Genomic DNA, 16,903 nt, shown 5'->3' with positions numbered 1-16,903 from the left:
TTTTTTTTAATTGAAGTGTAGTTGATTTACAATAGTGTGTTAGTTTTCAGGTGTACAGCAAAGTGATTAGGTTATATATATATATTTTTTCAAATTATCTTCTATTATAGGTTGTTACAAGATATTGAATATAGTTCCCTGTGATATACGGTAAATCCTTGATTCTTATCTATTTTATGTATAGTAGTTTATATCTGTTAATTCCATACTCCTAATTTATCCCTTCCCCCCCTCTATTTCCCCTTTGTTAAACATGTTTGTTTTCTATGTCTGTGAGTCTGTTTCTATTCTATTCCACAGGGACGCTTCCTTGACCTTTATCTGAACTGCACTTTACCCCCATTAGCCAGTCTTATTTTCTTCTTAACAAGTATCACTATCTGATATTTATTCATGTATACTGCCTGTCTCTCTCTTTTAGAATTTAAGTTCCATGTGGGCAGGACATTTTCTGTCTTGTTCACTGTTTTATATCCTCAATGTCTGGAACACATGCCTGGCACATAGTAGGTATTCAATAAATATTTGTTGAATGAACAAATGAATGAAGGGATTTATGGACACTAGTTTTCACATAGGGTAGTTGCCAGTTATAGAGATAATATTTATACAGTATCTGCCGAACTAAGCATTCAGTGGTTGTCAGCCCCTTGAGGGCTATGAACTCTGCTTTATTCCCTCTTGGAGAGAAATAGTATTTATTGAGGAAGGATTGCCTAAAGGATGTGCAATCCATCCATTCCTTCAGATTGATTCATTTATTCATTCACCCAATGTTTATCATTAAGAACGTGCTATGTGTTCTAGACAGTAGGGATGAAATAGTGAACAAAACAGACAAAAAAAAAAGAGTCCTGGAGTTTACATTCCAGTACAGTGAGGCACACACTAACCTCAATAGGTAAATGATATCATATGTGAAGTGCTCTATGGAGAAAAAGCAAGGCAGGGAAAGAGGGAGTGGCAGGCAAGGTGGTTGTAATTTTAAATACGATGACCAGGAATAGCCTCACTGAGCAAAACCTTGAAGGAGGTGAGGGAGCCATGTGGGTATCCTGGGTGGAAAAGATGGTAGGGAGAGGGAAGAAGTGAGGTGAGTGCTTACCGGGCACATTGCAGTAACTGCAAGGAGGTCAGTGTGCCTGGAGCAGAGTCAATGAAGTGTGGGAGACGAGGAGGAGAGGAACCGGCAGATGGTGGGCACCATTCAGACCACCAGGAGAACTTTGGTTTTTATTCTGAGTGAGCTGGGAAACCATCGGAGGATTTGAGCAGAGAAGTAACATGCTATGATTTATGTCATGGCTGCTGTGGGGACTCTACTTGTGTATTTGGAGAGGAGGGGGGCAGTGTTGGAAGCAGGGAGAACATTTAAGAGGCTACTGAAGAACTCGGACAAGAGACAAAGGTTGCTTGGACAAGGGTGATAGCGGTGAAGATGGTGAAAAGAAATAAGATTCAGGATATGTTTCAAGGTACAGTCAACAGGATATACTGACAGATGATAGTGTGGGTAGGAGGGGAAAGCAACAGGAAAGGGAGAATAGGAAACCAAGCTTACTAGAGACACATAATAGGGTTACTCAGCAGTATGGAACGCCATTCTGGTGTATGAGATCATGACTTTAAAATGAAACCAGTCAGCCTGGTTGAATGATTTCTCCAGCAACATCTAGCTGCTCTAGTGCAGGCAAAGAGTAGATAGATATTATGATTTATCCAGAATTGGAGTTTTTCGAGGCAAGTTTGAGTGAAAGAGAGCAAGGGAGTGATATTATATTGATGGATTGTAGTATACAGTCCAGTCAAGGTAGGAAGTGAAGCTCAGAGAGAGCTTATGAACAGTAAAACATTGGCAATGAGGGTACTTGAGCAGATAAGCTGGGAGAAAAGAGGGTTTAAATTTGAGATTTCAGATGTAGTACAATTTATGATAATGACAGGGTGGTAAGGTAGAGAGAGGGAAATAAGGTCTTTGGAGATGAGGAGGTCAAAGAAACTGAGAGGCCAGAATGTTGAAGTCATCCAGGATGAAGACAGAGTTCTGAAGGAGGAAGTGAACAGGTGGAGATATGGGGAGAGTGGCACTCAGAGAGGGTGGAAACTCCTGGCCCTTTCCCACATCCTTTGCCCTATGCATCGCTTCCATCTGGCTGTTCCTGAGTTACATCCTTTTATAATAAACTGATGATCTAGTGAGTAAAATGTTTCTCTGAGTTCTGTGAGTTGCTCTAGCAAATTAATCAAACCCAAAGAGGGGGTCATTGAAACCTCCAATCTATAGTGATCGGTCAGAAGCACAGATGATAACCTGGACTTGTGATGGGCATCTCAAGTGATGGCGGGGGCAGGCTTGTGAGACTGAAGTCTTAGTCTGTGAGATCTGATGTCCTCTCCGAGTAGATAGTGTCAGAACTGAGTTGAATTATAGGACACCCAACTGGTGTTAGAGCATTGTTGGCTGGCAGGGGAACCCCTGCTTGCAATTTTGGGTGCTCAGACCTTTCAGCAGGTTTTCTCCAAACCTTATATTCCCGACTCCCTAAGCACCAGGCGTCTGCTCACCCTCATGCTTTGTTTCTACAGAACCTGGTTAGTAGGGTGAGTGAGCCTGACCCAATTTTCTTGGCTTCTTAGAAGCACACCTTTCAGTGAGCACATTAAGGATGCGGTTGTAGCACTGGAGACAGACTTCATCCTCCACTCCCCAAAGTTACTATAAATTGATGGGAGGAGTTAGGACTGGTTAGATAGCCCTAATACAATAGTGTTTTAAATATGTGGATACTGCAGGGGAAACACTAACCCAAGGCTAACCAGAAGTTTTGTGTGATTGAAAGATGATTCAATAAGCTATCCGTTCAGGGAAAGAACCAAGCCCAAGAATCTGGGAGCTTTCTGTGATCTGGTGGGTCCAGGATGTGGTCAAAGAAGAGAAAGTTACCCAGGAATGAGATAGTCAAGGTGGAAGGGTGTATCCAAATAAAAGCATTGTGGCCAAAATAAAGACAAGCTTAACCATTCTGAGGATGAGAATCCCCCACGGGCAGCTGTAGATACAGATACTAATAAGGGCAAGCAGAATCATTCTGTAGTGATGTAGGTGGGATATCTTATGGAAGAGAAAGGGAGAAGTGCCATGAACCCAAGACGAAACAGCTTGTGGTGGTGGTGGTTAGAGAGGGTGAGAGGTGGGAACAGGTTACGGACTGACAGTTACTCACTAGTGATAGCATCGGAAATATGTGCACTTACAGGGAACTATATTCAATATCCTGTGATAAACCATAATGGAAAAGAATATGAAAAAGAATGTATATATATATATGTGTATATATATATCTGTGTGTATATATATACACACATATATGTACATATATATGTATATATACGTATATATATATACGTATAACTGAACCACTTTGCTCTACAGTAGAAATTCACACATTGAAAATCAGTTATAGTTCAGTAAAATAATTTTTCTTTTAAATGGACCTCCAGATGGAATTTCTCCTGCTTATGAACCACTCCAAGAATGCAGAGAGAACTGTCTCTTTGGGGGTGGACTTGAGATAGAGAACCCAGGTCTAAATGCCTTTTCTTGAACAAGTGGATTCACTTATCTTCTATTTCCTACCACAAAGGGTAGTCTGGATCAGGAGTAAGAGATGGTTCCCCAAGGCCAGTCAGGCAGATTTTCTTCCCTAAAGGGACTTAAATCACTTTCAGTCTCCTTGTGGAAAAGTACAAGTTTTCCCACAGATCATGAAGCAAATAACTAATTGATCTCTAGGGAACTTCTTGTCTCCCAGTAACTTCAAGCTTCATTGCAAGATCTTCATAGATCTATGGGGTCATCCTTAAATTCTAAAAATAAATTAAATTGGCTTCTTAAAGATGTAGCAAAGCAGCATGTTTATATGAGGGAGTGTTGAGAAATGAAACAAATAAGACAACTGCCAATCTCTATTACAAACCAGACAAATTTAATTTAGAATAGTATGAAATCTTCCCATTATTTTTTTAAAATTTTATTTATTTATTTATTTATGGCTGCGTTGGGTCTTCGTTGCTATGCGTGGACTTTCTCTAGTTGCGGTGAGTGGGGGCTACTCTTCGTCGTGGTGTGCAGGTTTCTCATTGCAGTGGCTTCTCGTTGCAGAGCACGGGCTCTAGGAGTGCGGGCTTCAGTAGTTGTGGCATGCGGGCTCAGTAGTTATGGCTCACGGGCTCTAGAGCGCAGGCTCAGTAGTTGTGGCGCACGGGTTTAGTTGCTCCGCGGCATGTGGGATCCTCCGCAGCATGTGGGATCTTCCCGGACAAGGGCTCGAACCCATGTCCCCTGCATTGGCAGGCAGATTCTTAACCACTGCGCCACCAGGGAAGTCCCTTCCCATTATTAATACAGAAACATGCCACCAACAACTAAATTCCTCAAAGCCCTTTGCTTCTACCTCCCACCCCCCCATCTGAATTCATATAGATCCCGCTTCTATATGGAAGGTATTCTATAGGAATACGTGTGACACAGCACATGCCAAGAGTTGACAGGTTTCCTTGTTGCTAGAAGATAACTCCCATCTGGGGGCCCTTGTACTGAAGACTACCTTATCTCTCCCAGCCACCTTCGAGTAGCACAGAAGTGAGACAGCTAGAGGCTCCCAGATGAAGTCAGGCTAAGCCTTGCCCACACAGCTTAGTAAATATTAATGTAGCACACAAGATGATTTTCTACGTACCATTCTAATGACACAATTTGAACTTAATGAGTCTTCAAGGTATTTTAATGCTATCCTCTTCTGCAGAAAGGATAGTAAGGAAACCTTTCTGGAGGGCACTGGGCACAATTTGCATCAAGAACTTAAGACTGTTGGGATTAGCAGATACAAACTACTATATAGAGAATGGATAAACAAGGTCCTACTATATAGCACAGGGAACTATATTCAACCTAATGGAAAAGAATATGGAAAAGAATGTATATATATGTATAACGGAATCGCTCTGCTGTACAGTAGAGATTAACACAACACTGGAAATCAACTATACTTCAATAAAATAAATTTTAAAAACTTAAAACTGTTATCCCACTTCCAGTAATTTACTCCAAGAAAATAAACACAAATGCCATGATATATGCATAAGAATGTCCATTGTAATATGTGTAATTGTGAAAAAAAGAGCACACAAAATGTTGAATAAAACAGAAATAGTTTTAATTAAGGTATACCCATATGATAGGGTATTATACAACTATTAAAATAACATTTTGAATAATATTTAATGATATGAGAAAATGCTTAAAATATTAAGAGTAAAATGCAGGATATAAAACTATATACAGTATTACCCCAATTTGGAAAAAAAATTATATATTTAATATATTTACATGCACAGAAAAAGACTAGAAGAAAACAATTGATCTACATGGAGGAATTCTGATTTTTTCTTTATATTTTGTATGACTTCCAAAGTTTCTTATTTTATATAGAGAATAATTTTTTTTTAAAGAACCAGAGGCTGAGAGAACCAATATTTAAAATATCCATCATGTGATAGGCACTGAGCTAGGAATTTTACCAATTCTCTAACCTCCAAAGCAATCAGGAGAGTTCCTGGTTTACAGATGAGAAACGGAGGCTCTGCTATGGAAGCCTGATATCTCTATTTGCCCAGGTACCCTGGATTCAAGCCCAGGACAGTGCCCATGTCCCCTGCTACCCCACATGCCTCACCTGCTATGGCTCCTAGTGGGCCCATGGGAGGCTTACAGTGAAGGTCACTGACAAAACAGAGCTGTATACAGCTTGCCCAAGAGAAAGGCCTTATTTTGCTTTCTAAACTCTTTGTATCTTCCTCCAGAAGTAGACAATTTCCAGCCCCCTGGACAAGAATCAGAGGCTTCTTCGTTGTGAAGGCTTGAAGCTCCATTGTGAAACAGTTTTTATCCATGTGCCCAGCTCCACATGCCTGTGCCCCCTGTGACTGTGGTATCTGCTGTCCTGCTTATTGGTTTGGCATTTTGTCAGGCTGTGAGCAGAAGGTCAGGGCAGAACTGCACACCCTCACCCCTTCCACCAGCTGGCTCCTTCGTCTCTGCCCTGGTTACTGAAACAAACAGGCTATGTCCTCCAGCTCCCTACTCAACCCAAGGATGGAAGGGGGGGACACTGGGTGGAGGGGGGCAGCAAATATCCCAGCTGTGTGAACAATCAAGACTATCTGGCAGCACATTTGATCTTTTGTAACCTTATTTCAGCCAAATAGTCAGGGCCTCTAGGCAGCTGGGAGGCCCATCTTACCCTAAACCTAATGTTTGGCTGGGTTCCAGATACTGCCTTGGTGAGGGGTGCCCAGTCCCCCAGCTGGCTGTATTCCAGGTAGGTCCTCAGGGACACTAACTGCAAACTCTCACGGAGGCAGAGGTGGAAATTGTCTCCAGTTTTTCAAGGATCTTCATCACTTCCTGTTCCCTCCCAGAGGCAGAGACAGGAAGTGACTTGGATGGGGTCACAGCAAATCAGTGACCTTCAGGATTGGAACGTGCTGCCTGGGTCACTTTATCCTCCTGCACCACAGTTCCTAAATTAAAAAACAGAACTACCTAGGGACTTTTATCTAGGAAGAGACAGAAGGGGACATGGGGAATGACACATGACACACAAAACAATGGGAATAAACTGGTCCTTTTTGATCAGACTCTATCTCTTTCTGCAGCCACACAAGAGGACTGCATGTTCACAAAGTCTGCAGAGTGGTTAGGACTCTGCTTCCACTGCAGGGGGCGCGGGTTCGATCCCTGATCAGGGAACTAAGATCCCGCATGCCACACAGCCAAAAAAAAAAAGTTTGGAGAAATACTGGGTTAAACAAAGTTAAACAGATTAAATTACTGCAGGACTTCCCAGAACATTTAATGTGCTCACATATACTGTAAAGGGGTTATAATGTAAAGTGTTTCTTAAACACAAGTCAATTATAGAACTAAGGATTCCATAGACACTAGGATTCCAATGAACACGCTTTGAGAAGTCTTGTTACAGGGTGGGCATGTACCACAGAAAAGTAAGGCCCCAAATAAGCCATCAGCCACTATCTTCAAAAGTGCAGTGTTGGGCTTCCCTGGTGGCACAGTGGTTGAGAGTCTGCCTGCCGATGCAGGGGACACGGGTTCGTGCCCCGGTCTGGGAAGATCCCACATGCCACGGAACGGCTGGGCCCGTGAGCCATGGCCGTTGAGCCTGTGCGCCTGGAGCCTGTGCTCCGCAGCGGGAGAGGCCACAGCAGTGAGAGGCCCGCGTACCACAAAAAAAAAAAAAAAAAAAAAAGTGCAGTGTTGATGTGGCACTGCCCATTTGTTAGTGGTAGAAATACAAAGAGTGCTAACTTTGCAAATAAACAACTCTTGATGAATTTTTTTAAAAAAAGTGCAGTGTTGGATCAAACAAGGTTGTCATTCTGTACTCTCCTGTCTGTACTTGAGCAAGAGTTGATGGTATTTTTCCGCTTGCTGGTCAAAGCCCCTGGAAGAGAACCCTACCTGGAGAAAGTTCACTGGAGTCAGAAGGTATTTGAGTGCCAGGCCCCTGTACTCAGGAGCCAGAAGAGGGGCAGCCTTGCTGCTGTGAGACTGGGGAGAATCCTGGCCCATCCAGGCTCTCTGGTTCCCGGTGGCTGCTGAGCCCGCGTTCTCTCCCCTGGGTACCAAGTAGGGCCCTACACTGATTTCCTCCCCAGTTTCCGGAGAGGAAAATTCTTTATCTGTAGACCCTAAGTGCACTGAAAAACCCGAGGGGGCAGTCAATACAGTCACCATCTTCTGGGACTCGGAGGAAGGGACTGTACCCTCCCATTCTTTGTTGCAGATGTCCGGGAACGGCTGCTTCTTGATCTTCAAAGGATGGTGGGAGGGCCGCTTCTCAAGCTCCCCAGAAAGGTTCTCATTCTTGGTCTTCTTCAAGTCCCTGTCAGCTTGAGAGTGATCAGCATTTTCCTCAAGGGATTCAAACACGACACCCTGGGTTCTCAGTCTCTTTAGCTTCCTTTCTAACAATAGCCAGAGAAAACTTGGATTTCTAGAGGAGGAACTCATGTATTGCTGTACAGAGTCTGGAATCAGAGGCACAGAGAGCCTGGGGCTCAGGCTGTCCTGAAAGTAGTCCCTACAGGGTTGTCGCCTGACAATGGGCACCACCTGGCAAGGCCTCAGTGCTTCGACAAAGGCACGGAGCTCAGGGTAGGAGGAATGGTCAGAGTAAGGGATGATGTGGATATCGGGGTGGGAACGGTAGATTTTCCGGCTGGTGGGGAGGATAGCAATGGTAGGGTGGGTCTGGTTCCAACGCAGCATAGCCGAATGGCAGATCTCCATGTGGTCCACGGCATGGATGCGGCCAGCCTTCTCCTCCACTGTGAACACATCTGCCAGGCCCAGCAGCTGCACTAACTCCAGGCGCCGAGGACTCAATACCACCCAGGTCCGAAACTCCAGGGCCAGCTGCTCCAGCAGTGACTCTTTTCCCAGGCTATAGAGTCCTGAATAATGTTCAAGGGATTGGGGAAAGTAAGAGAAGGAAGAGGATGAAGCTAATAAGTCAACCAAATGTTTAATAGAAATACACAAAATTAATGGGACTACCCCCTGACTGTCTATCGGGAAGGAGGTGGCATTTGAGCTGAGGTATATGGAGGGTGGGGTAGGGAGAAGTTTAGCACAGAATCCACTCATTCATTCAGTTCAACAAAGGAAAGCATCTATCAGGTGTTAGGCACCGTGAAAACAAACAAAAATCTCAGTCCTCAAGGAGTGTAATCTATTTGGGGACCCAGAAACAATGCATGCTACAGACATGCACAGAGTATTATGAGGGCACAGAAAAACATCTACCAGTTGATAGAGTTAGGGATAGCTTCCTGAAAATGACAACTTAGATAAATCCTAAATGATGGGTGCAAGTTAATCTGGCAAGGGAAGGGGATGGCAGAGAACATTTTAAGAGAGGTCGTTTCAGTGTTACTAAGGTACAAAGAAACTGGTAAGAAATGACACTAGAGAGGTGAGCAAGGGCCATATAATAGGGGGCTTTGTATGTACTGCTAGGGAGCTTGTTTTTAATTCTGTAAGTGAAGGTGTCATTAAGGAGTTGCAAGCAGGAAAATGGCTAATTCTAATTATAGGATTCATAGGATCAGAGCAGGGCTTTAGAAAAAAAAGTGGCAGCAGTATTATTCAAAGACCTGCATGAGAATATACTGAAAGCAGAAGTACCAGTTAGAAGGCCTAAACAGTACGTATAGAGAAAGAAATGGAGACCTGAATTTGGGTAATGGTTATGGTAACAGATATGGGAGATGTTGTTTAAGTAGTTGTTCTCAGACCTTTTCTGAAGGTGTATTTCAAGTCTACAACCAGACTGTGAACGCCTTTAAAAAATCTATATTTCCTTTATATCCACCTTATTCCTCATCATGGTTCAAAATCTCACTCTTTGGGCACAAAGGTAGCTGATTTTCTTTTCTCTCTCCCTATCCTTCCCCCTTTTATTTTACCTCTTCTAGGCCCTTTACTACTAGACTGTAAGCCCTCATATTTTATTCATTTTTTTCTATTCCCACTGCCTATCAGAATACTTGGCACACAGTAGGGGATTATTGTATATCTGCAAAATTAATCAAGCCCTACTACAGTACCCTACTCGCCAGCTGTGCTTCTCTGGGAAAACTCTGCATTGAAAACTCCAAGAATAGTTAGCACTGATATTTCTTCATGAGTAGTCAAGCAATCCTGAGAGGGAAAATCTCTCCATCAACTTGGTAGTCACTCTGGAAGGTACATAATTTTTTTTTTCAATGCCTTTGTTTAAACCTATTTTGAAACTCCTTTCAGAGTTGGGGCATATCCTTTTAAAATGTTCATCACGGTGGCAAATTTTTTTCCTTTTGTGGATTTACTACAATTTTGGAAACAATCAAAAAAAATCATTTGGAACTAAATCTATTACTATTACATTTTTAAAAATAAAAATGGATTTTCATCAACTATCCCAAAAGGCAATTTCAAGAAGCCCAAAATGTTTTGTACTGTTGTGGAGTCACTAGAACAAGCAGACAGCTGGGTTTTCAATGTATCTAACTGCAAGAACAACACTCACCTGAATATCTACATTCTGATAAACTTCATTCACTTGCTAACAAATATTTACCGGATGCCTCTATCAGACATTAACCTAGGCATCTGGGATATATCCATAAGTGAAACAAAGAGCCTGTCTATTGTGAAATTTACATTCTGGCACAGGGAGACAGATAATAAAAACTAAATACAATAAATACATAAATTATGGAATACACTGTAAGGTGATAAGGGCAATAGTGTCCCTCTCCACTTAAAACCCTTCAATAGCTCTTTGTCCTAAGAGCAGTGGTTGCATTTAGGATCAAGTTCACAATGGCTTACAGGTACTTCAGCCCCTCCAGGCTTTCCAGCCTCCTCAACCACTGTGCACCTGTCATACTGCTGCTTCTCTGTTCCACAAACACATAGGACTTCTTCCCACCTCCATCCACACCCTCAAGGAATGCGTGTGTGTGTGTGTGTGTCAGAGAAAGTGGAGATAGACAATCAACAATAAGCAACAGTATATTAAAACATATGGAGTATATGGGAAGTTGATGAGTGCTATGAAAAAGTTGAATCGGTTTAGGAGATCAGGAGTTGGGAATGTGGGAGTGCAGATGGTGGGCAGATTGTAACTTTAAATAAAAAGGTCAGGGTAGATTTCATGGAGAAAAGGACATCTGCACAAAGACCTGAAAGATGTGAGACACTCCAAAGAACCTAGATTCACTAGCTCCATGAGTGAGAAAAAAAGGAAAGGAAAGCCCTCACCAATCTTTATGTTATGTTGTGGGTGCTTTCGAATGAGCTCAACAATCTGGCGGGCAGCTTCTTCTTGGGAAGGAAGAACCAGAGCTGGGTTGCAATTGGTGTTGTCTAGGTATAAGGTATGGATCTGTTTCCCCAGTCTCAGGGCTGGCTCCTTCAGCATGGACGGTGTATACCGAAAATCCCCTGGAAGAAGAATATATGGGAGGCAGACAGTCAGAGACAAAAGTATAGAAGACAAGCCTCTCCCAATTCCAACAATGGGCATTTGCCTACTGGCCTGTTGGAAAAACCTAGAGTCTAGCAATGATGAATGTAGTACAGCTTCTTTGTGGAAACGTCTCTATTGTGCTTCCGTTTTTTCATGATTCTCTGCAAAGTTCATACCCTTAAAGAGTGGGAAATCAGTTGAGAAAGGGTCACTGTGCTCATGTGGCATGAAGCTAGGAGGTCTCCAGACTTCTACTATAAGTCAAAGATGCTCAAGAAAAGTCGTGTTGAGAATTCCCTGGCGGTCCAGTGGTTAGGACCCCGCGCTTTCACTGCTGAGGGGGCAGGTTCCACCCTGGTTGGGGAACTAAGATCCCGCAAACCGCGGGGCTTGCCCCCCCCCCACACACACAAAAAAGTAGTGTCTAGGCTGGGAAAGTGGAAAGGACCCCTCCGGAAGCCCACCTGTGTAGAGAATGGTTCCAAAGTATCCTTCAAACAGAAACATGACAGAGCCAGGGCAGTGATTGGCATCGATGAGGGTTACAGTCATGGTCTCTCGCCCAACTTCATCTAGAGGCAGGACATGGCTCTCACCAACCTCCAGGGCTCGGATCCACTGCTTAGATACCTGAGGAAACAGTTGGTCATCCCAGGGAACACAGCCTCCCCTCCCTGATACCTCCCTGGATCAGAAGCTGTGATGGGGATTCCCAAACAATCCTCCCTTCCTCTTCCCACCCTCTACCTCACCCTTCGTACAAGTTTAAATTAAGAGTGCAGAAAACAAGTCTAGTCAGCGATTCTCAAACTTTCCAAATCATAATAATCCTTTGGGGGGCACCTGTTAAAAAAAATTCCAACCAGATTTCCACGACCTGTGCTAGCTATGTCTACTGAATCAGATAGGGGAGAAGGGAAGCGCTGGAGAATCTGTATTTTACTCATCACATTGGGTGGATTCTTATGATGAGGCAAGTTTGGGAAACACTGGCCTAGCTTATGTGAAGAGGTAGGAACAATTTTCCTTGGCTGGACTAAAAGTCCTCCCCAATTTACCACTGAAACATCCCAAGCCGGCCAGTTAGAAACCACACTCCTATTCTGGGCTAAAGATGCATTCTGGGTTCTCGCTTTTGTAAAAATCAGTCTCCCTGGCCCCAACTCTATGACTCCAAGGCTGTGACAGATCGGAAGTCCCCACCCAGCTGCCGGGACCAACTCTCGGAGGCCGACTCCAGCCGCCCATACCTGTCGGTGACGGTGCAAGAGGTAAGCGGTGATTGGGGAGCAGTAGAGGGGCCGGGTCCAGGTGCTAGAGAGACCCACGGTGTGGTCCGAGTGCATGTGGGACAAGAAGAAGAGCCGGGCGGAGGCAGCCCGGCGCAGGCTCCAAAAGTCCACAGCGATGGGCGTTTGAGGGATCAAGACCCCGTTCATGGTGGCGGGGTTGGAGAGTCACCAGTGGGATCTTCATGGGAACAGAGCTCCTGCGGGAGGCTCCTACAACGGCGCCCTGAAAAAAGTCATGCTGGGGCAAGAACAGGGCCAGGGGCCGTAAGGAAAGCCAGCTCAGTGGGGAATGAGTGACTAGACTGGGCAGAAAGAAGGAAGTGACCGTGCTGTGGGAGTCTGGGGGTGAAATCGCAAACCACAGAAGGCGCCCAACGGAGCGCCACTCCCCCAAGCGCGCGGGACCAGGGCCCGAGGCCCTGGTCTCAAAGCGCGCGCTGCTGGGCGGAGACAGGCGGAAGTAGCCGATTTCCGATTGCCCGCCACCGCTCTGCCTGAGGTAGCCGCGCGGCGGCGCCGGGAGGTGAGAGGTTGGGGGAAGGGCACGCTAAGGTCGTGATCCAGGCTGCGCTCGGCGCTCACTGGGAGAGGGTGATTGGCAGCTGCTCTGCGTGGTCCCCCTGGAGGAGGCGGGACTTCCGCAGAAAGGTTGATTGGGCCTCTTGGTGACGGCAACCGCGTGGAGGCGCAAGAAAGGCTGGAACTGGAGAGGGAGGGGTACACGGACTGTTGGCTGCCGGGCTGGAAGTCGGGCCGAGGGCCTAGAGGTTGCGGGAGAGCTCTGTGGGCGGAGCGAACCAGCCTGCAGGTCCCCGGAAGGATCCGCAGAGCCTAGGGTGGGCCTCGCCAGGGAGCGAGAGGGTTGAAGTTCGAGTGTGGTAGGGCCCGGATGGCGGCCCTGGGGGAAGCCAAGGCTGGGCCAGATCGCGCCTGTAGTCTCTTCACTGACTGACGTTTCCTTTACCCAGGTCCCCACATCGGGGCTAGAAGGAGCCCACGAGTTACCTAGGGATCTCTGGGAACTGCCCTGTGACTATTCGAGAAGATGCCGTACCTGGGCTCCGAGGACGAGGTGAAGGAGCTGAAGAAGGCTCTTTGTAACCCTCACATTCAGGCTGATAGGCTGCGCTATCGGAATGTCATCCAGCGAGTGATTAGGTATCGCCTAACGCTCTAACTCCCCCATTGCCATCCCCATCAGGGCTCTCTACCCCTGGCCGCTTAGAAAGATTAAGTGAACTCGCATCCATGGCAGTTGTATGATTTGGTCTTCCTGCTTCTCTGGACTGCCGTCTAAGTCTCCCTTGTGGGACATATTTTGCTTCTTTTACTCAGCTGGGTGGTTTCATCCATGTCTTGAACTTGTACTGCTGACTTCCAGATCTATGTCTAGCACAGACCTCCTTTTTTTTATCGTCAGACCCACAGATCCTACTGCCTGCTTGGCATTTCCACCTGGATATTTCTTCAAAGACATGCAAAATAGTACCTACATCCTTCCGCCCTCCCCAAACCTGCTCTTCCACTTGTATTTGTGTTGATGAACGTCACCACCCAGCTGAGCAAATGTGGGAGTCAGTCTTGGTGACACCTGATTGTCACTGTTCAAGTCAGATGGTATGGATTCATGGTTCTAAGTATCCATCCTCTTTTTCTTTTTTTAGCATCTTTATTGGAGTATAATTGCTTTACAATGGTGTGTTAGTTTCTGCTTTATAACAAAGTGGATCAGCTATACATATATCCCCATATCTCTTCCCTCTTGCGTCTCCCTCCCATCCTCCCTATCCCACCCCTCTAGGTGGTCACAAAGCACTGAGCTGATCTCCCTGTGCTATGCGGCTGCTTCCCACTAGCTATCTATTTTACATTTGGTAGTGTATATATGTCCATGCCACTCTCTCACTTCGTCCCGTGTCCTCAAGTCCATTCTCTATGTCTGCATCTTTATTCCTGTCCTACCCCTAGGTTCTTCAGAACCTTTTTTTTTTTTTTAGATTCCATATATATGTGTTAGCATACGGTATTTGTTTTTCTCTTTCTGACTTACTTCACTCTGTATGACAGACTCTAGGTCCATCCACCTCACTACAAATAACTCAATTTCGTTTCTTTTTATGGCTGAGTAATATTCCATTGTATATATGTGCCACATCTTCTTTATCCATTCATCTGTGGATGGACACTTAGGTTGCTTCCATGTCCTGGCTATTGTAAATAGAGCTGCAATGAATATTGTGGTCCATCTTCTTTTTTTTTGATTGGCACTGCTGTTCTGGTTCCCTTTTTAAAGCAATTGCAGTAGCTTAGTAGTAGGTCACCTTAGGCCCTCATTTCAGCCAGATTGATTTTCCAGCATATGAATTTGACAATATAACTCTTGTGTATAGCTGTGGATCACAAACTTCAGTATGCACAAAAGTCCCTTGGGGTGCTTTGTTTGTTTGTTTGTTTGTTTTTGTGGTACGCGGGCCTCTCACTGCTGTGGCCTCTCCCGTTGCGGAGCACAGGCTCCGGACGTGCAGGCTCAGCGGCCATGGCTCACGGGCCCAGCCGCTCCGCGGCATGTAGGATCCTCCTGGACCGGGGCACAAACCCGCGTCCCCTGCATCAGCAGGCGGACTCTCAACCACTGTGCCACCAGGGAAGCCCCCTTGGGGTGCTTTTTTAGAAAATGTAAATTTTTCATCCAATCCAGTAATTCTGATTTCAGTAGGGTGGGATGGAACCCAGGAATCTGCATTTTAAACAGACATCCCCTCTAATTGCTATAGGAGATCACAGTTTGAGAAACAGTGATCTACAGAATAAAGTCCAAATTTCTTATCATAGCACCCAAGGAACACCCAGTTAACTACCGGCATACTCTGAAAAGAATGTACCATTCTTGCTCATGTCCACATGCATCACAGTGTGTATCGTTACCTATCTACTACACCTGCCTGGAGCTCCTGCTGATTCCGCTCAAGTATTTCTTCCTCTGTGGAAACATTTTATGACTTTTTGGCAGTGTTAGACCTCCTGATCCCCACTGCACCTTGTCTGTTACTTCTGTTATAATACCAATCTATCATTCTGTAATTAGCAGTGTTCTTGTCTGCCTCCTTGGTAGACTTTTGAGTTCCTTGAGATCTGAGACCATGCCTTCTTCAAGATTATTCCCCAGAACATATCCCTGGAATGTAAAATCTGAATGTGACTGGAATGTACTAGTTTGTTGAATGAATAGAAGAACGTTTATTGCAGGCCCGTTGTGAAGTATTGTGTGATATGATAGACAAAGTAGACCTGGTTGCTCTGCTCTAAGAGATCACAATCTAGTTGGATATCCAGGGCATATAAGTAAAAGGCTTTCTGTTGTAGGTTGGGGATTATGTATTTTACTTTTTTCCTGCTGTGTGTGTTGGTTTCAGGCACATGACTCAGGGCTCGGACATGTCTGGTGTTTTCATGGAAATGGTGAAGGCCAGTGCCACTATAGATATTGTTCAGAAGAAGTTGGTTTATCTCTACATGTGTACCTATGCCCCCCTGAAACCAGATCTGGCTCTCCTGGCCATCAATACACTGTGCAAAGACTGTTCGGACCCCAACCCGATGGTGCGAGGGTTGGCACTACGGAGCATGTGTAGCCTCAGGTGAGCACTCTCCTCCCTTCCTGTATCTCAGTGGCTGATAAGTTCATGTGGTCATGGGGCAGGTTTTTAATGACGACAATTTATTTGAGCTCCTTAATAATGGGGAAGACACTGTTGTAACCTGAACTCAGGTTTTCGGCCATTGCTTTGGTTTAAAAAACTATATATGTGATTTCATTAAGGAATTTTTCTATCCTTACTCTCAGTGAAATAGTTAAATATTTATTTATTCATTTATTTGGCTGCTCTGGGTCTTAGTTGCGGCACACGGGATCTAGTTCCCTGACCAGGGATCGAACCTGGGCCCCCTGCATTAGGAGCACGGAGTATTAACTGCTGGACCACCAGGGAAGTCCCTGAAATAGTTAAAGATTTCTAAATGTGTGTGTGTGTGTGTGTGTGTGTGCGCGCGCGTGTGCGTGTGTGTTTTTTAACCTGCCTATGTGGCATTATTCCACGTGAAAAGTCAAGTGAGGCTTTTTAAGTTTGGCAGCAGCTTTCTCCACTTTGTTGGAGAAGAATCTGACCAATGCGTATTCAAACATCTACTAAACCCTCTGTTAAGTGAATAGGGGCTAAATTATGTCAAAACTAGTACCTTAGGATCTGACTGACTCTAGGATGTGTTGCTTAGGTTGCCTGGTGTGCAGGAATATATCCAACAGCCAGTTCTCAACGGTCTGCATGATAAGGCTTCATATGTCAGGAGGGTAGCAGTCCTTGGCTGTGCCAAGATGCATACTCTTCATGGAGACTCTGAAGTGGGTAAGTTTCAGTGTAATCTACCATGATCAGTATTTATTTGTACTTCCATTATATGACTTTGTAGAAGAGTATGTAGCTTTGGTAGAAAATAATAATGTGACCCTACTTCTGC

The 16,903-nt window shown here is 44.9% G+C and overlaps 2 protein-coding genes across 6 annotated transcripts in view; one reads left to right on the top strand and one right to left on the bottom strand.

The window, feature by feature from the left end:
• Window positions 1-5,194: 5,194 nt before the first annotated feature.
• Window positions 5,195-12,829, bottom strand: DCLRE1B (DNA cross-link repair 1B). The gene is made up of 4 exons (XM_067727327.1): window positions 12,347-12,829; window positions 11,561-11,726; window positions 10,889-11,071; window positions 5,195-8,535 (listed from the first exon to the last, which is right to left on the bottom strand). The coding sequence occupies exons 1-4, from the start codon at window positions 12,533-12,535 to the stop codon at window positions 7,454-7,456; spliced, it is 1,620 nt and encodes a 539-aa protein (XP_067583428.1). The 5' UTR covers window positions 12,536-12,829; the 3' UTR covers window positions 5,195-7,453.
• The window catches only part of AP4B1 (adaptor related protein complex 4 subunit beta 1), an 11,195-nt gene continuing 6,349 nt past the window's right edge, over window positions 12,058-16,903 (top strand). Inside the window, exons 1-4 of one of the 5 annotated variants that reach the window (XM_067727322.1) lie at window positions 12,058-12,367; window positions 13,357-13,546; window positions 15,802-16,026; window positions 16,661-16,791. In XM_067727322.1, coding sequence (XP_067583423.1) covers window positions 13,434-13,546; window positions 15,802-16,026; window positions 16,661-16,791 — 469 coding nt within the window. In that variant the 5' untranslated portion in view covers window positions 12,058-12,367; window positions 13,357-13,433. The other 4 variants (XM_067727324.1, XM_067727323.1, XM_067727321.1 and 1 more) reach the window with 4 other exon arrangements.

Source organism: Pseudorca crassidens, chromosome 2, assembly GCF_039906515.1.
Source record: "Pseudorca crassidens isolate mPseCra1 chromosome 2, mPseCra1.hap1, whole genome shotgun sequence".
Classification (NCBI taxonomy): domain Eukaryota; kingdom Metazoa; phylum Chordata; class Mammalia; order Artiodactyla; family Delphinidae; genus Pseudorca; species Pseudorca crassidens.
The sequence above is the reverse complement of the archived record's forward strand: the minus strand, read 5'-3'. Positions and strand labels throughout refer to the sequence as shown.

Coding starts and splice junctions, on each gene's coding strand:
- DCLRE1B (XM_067727327.1), bottom strand. CDS start 12,535: ATGAACGGGGTCTTGATCCCTCAAACGCCCATCGCTGTGGACTTTTGG. Junction 11,727..12,346: donor TCTTGCACCGTCACCGACAG/GTATGGGCGGCT, acceptor CTGTTTCCTCAG/GTATCTAAGCAGTGGATCCG. Junction 11,072..11,560: donor TGGAACCATTCTCTACACAG/GTGGGCTTCCGG, acceptor TTCTTCTTCCAG/GGGATTTTCGGTATACACCG.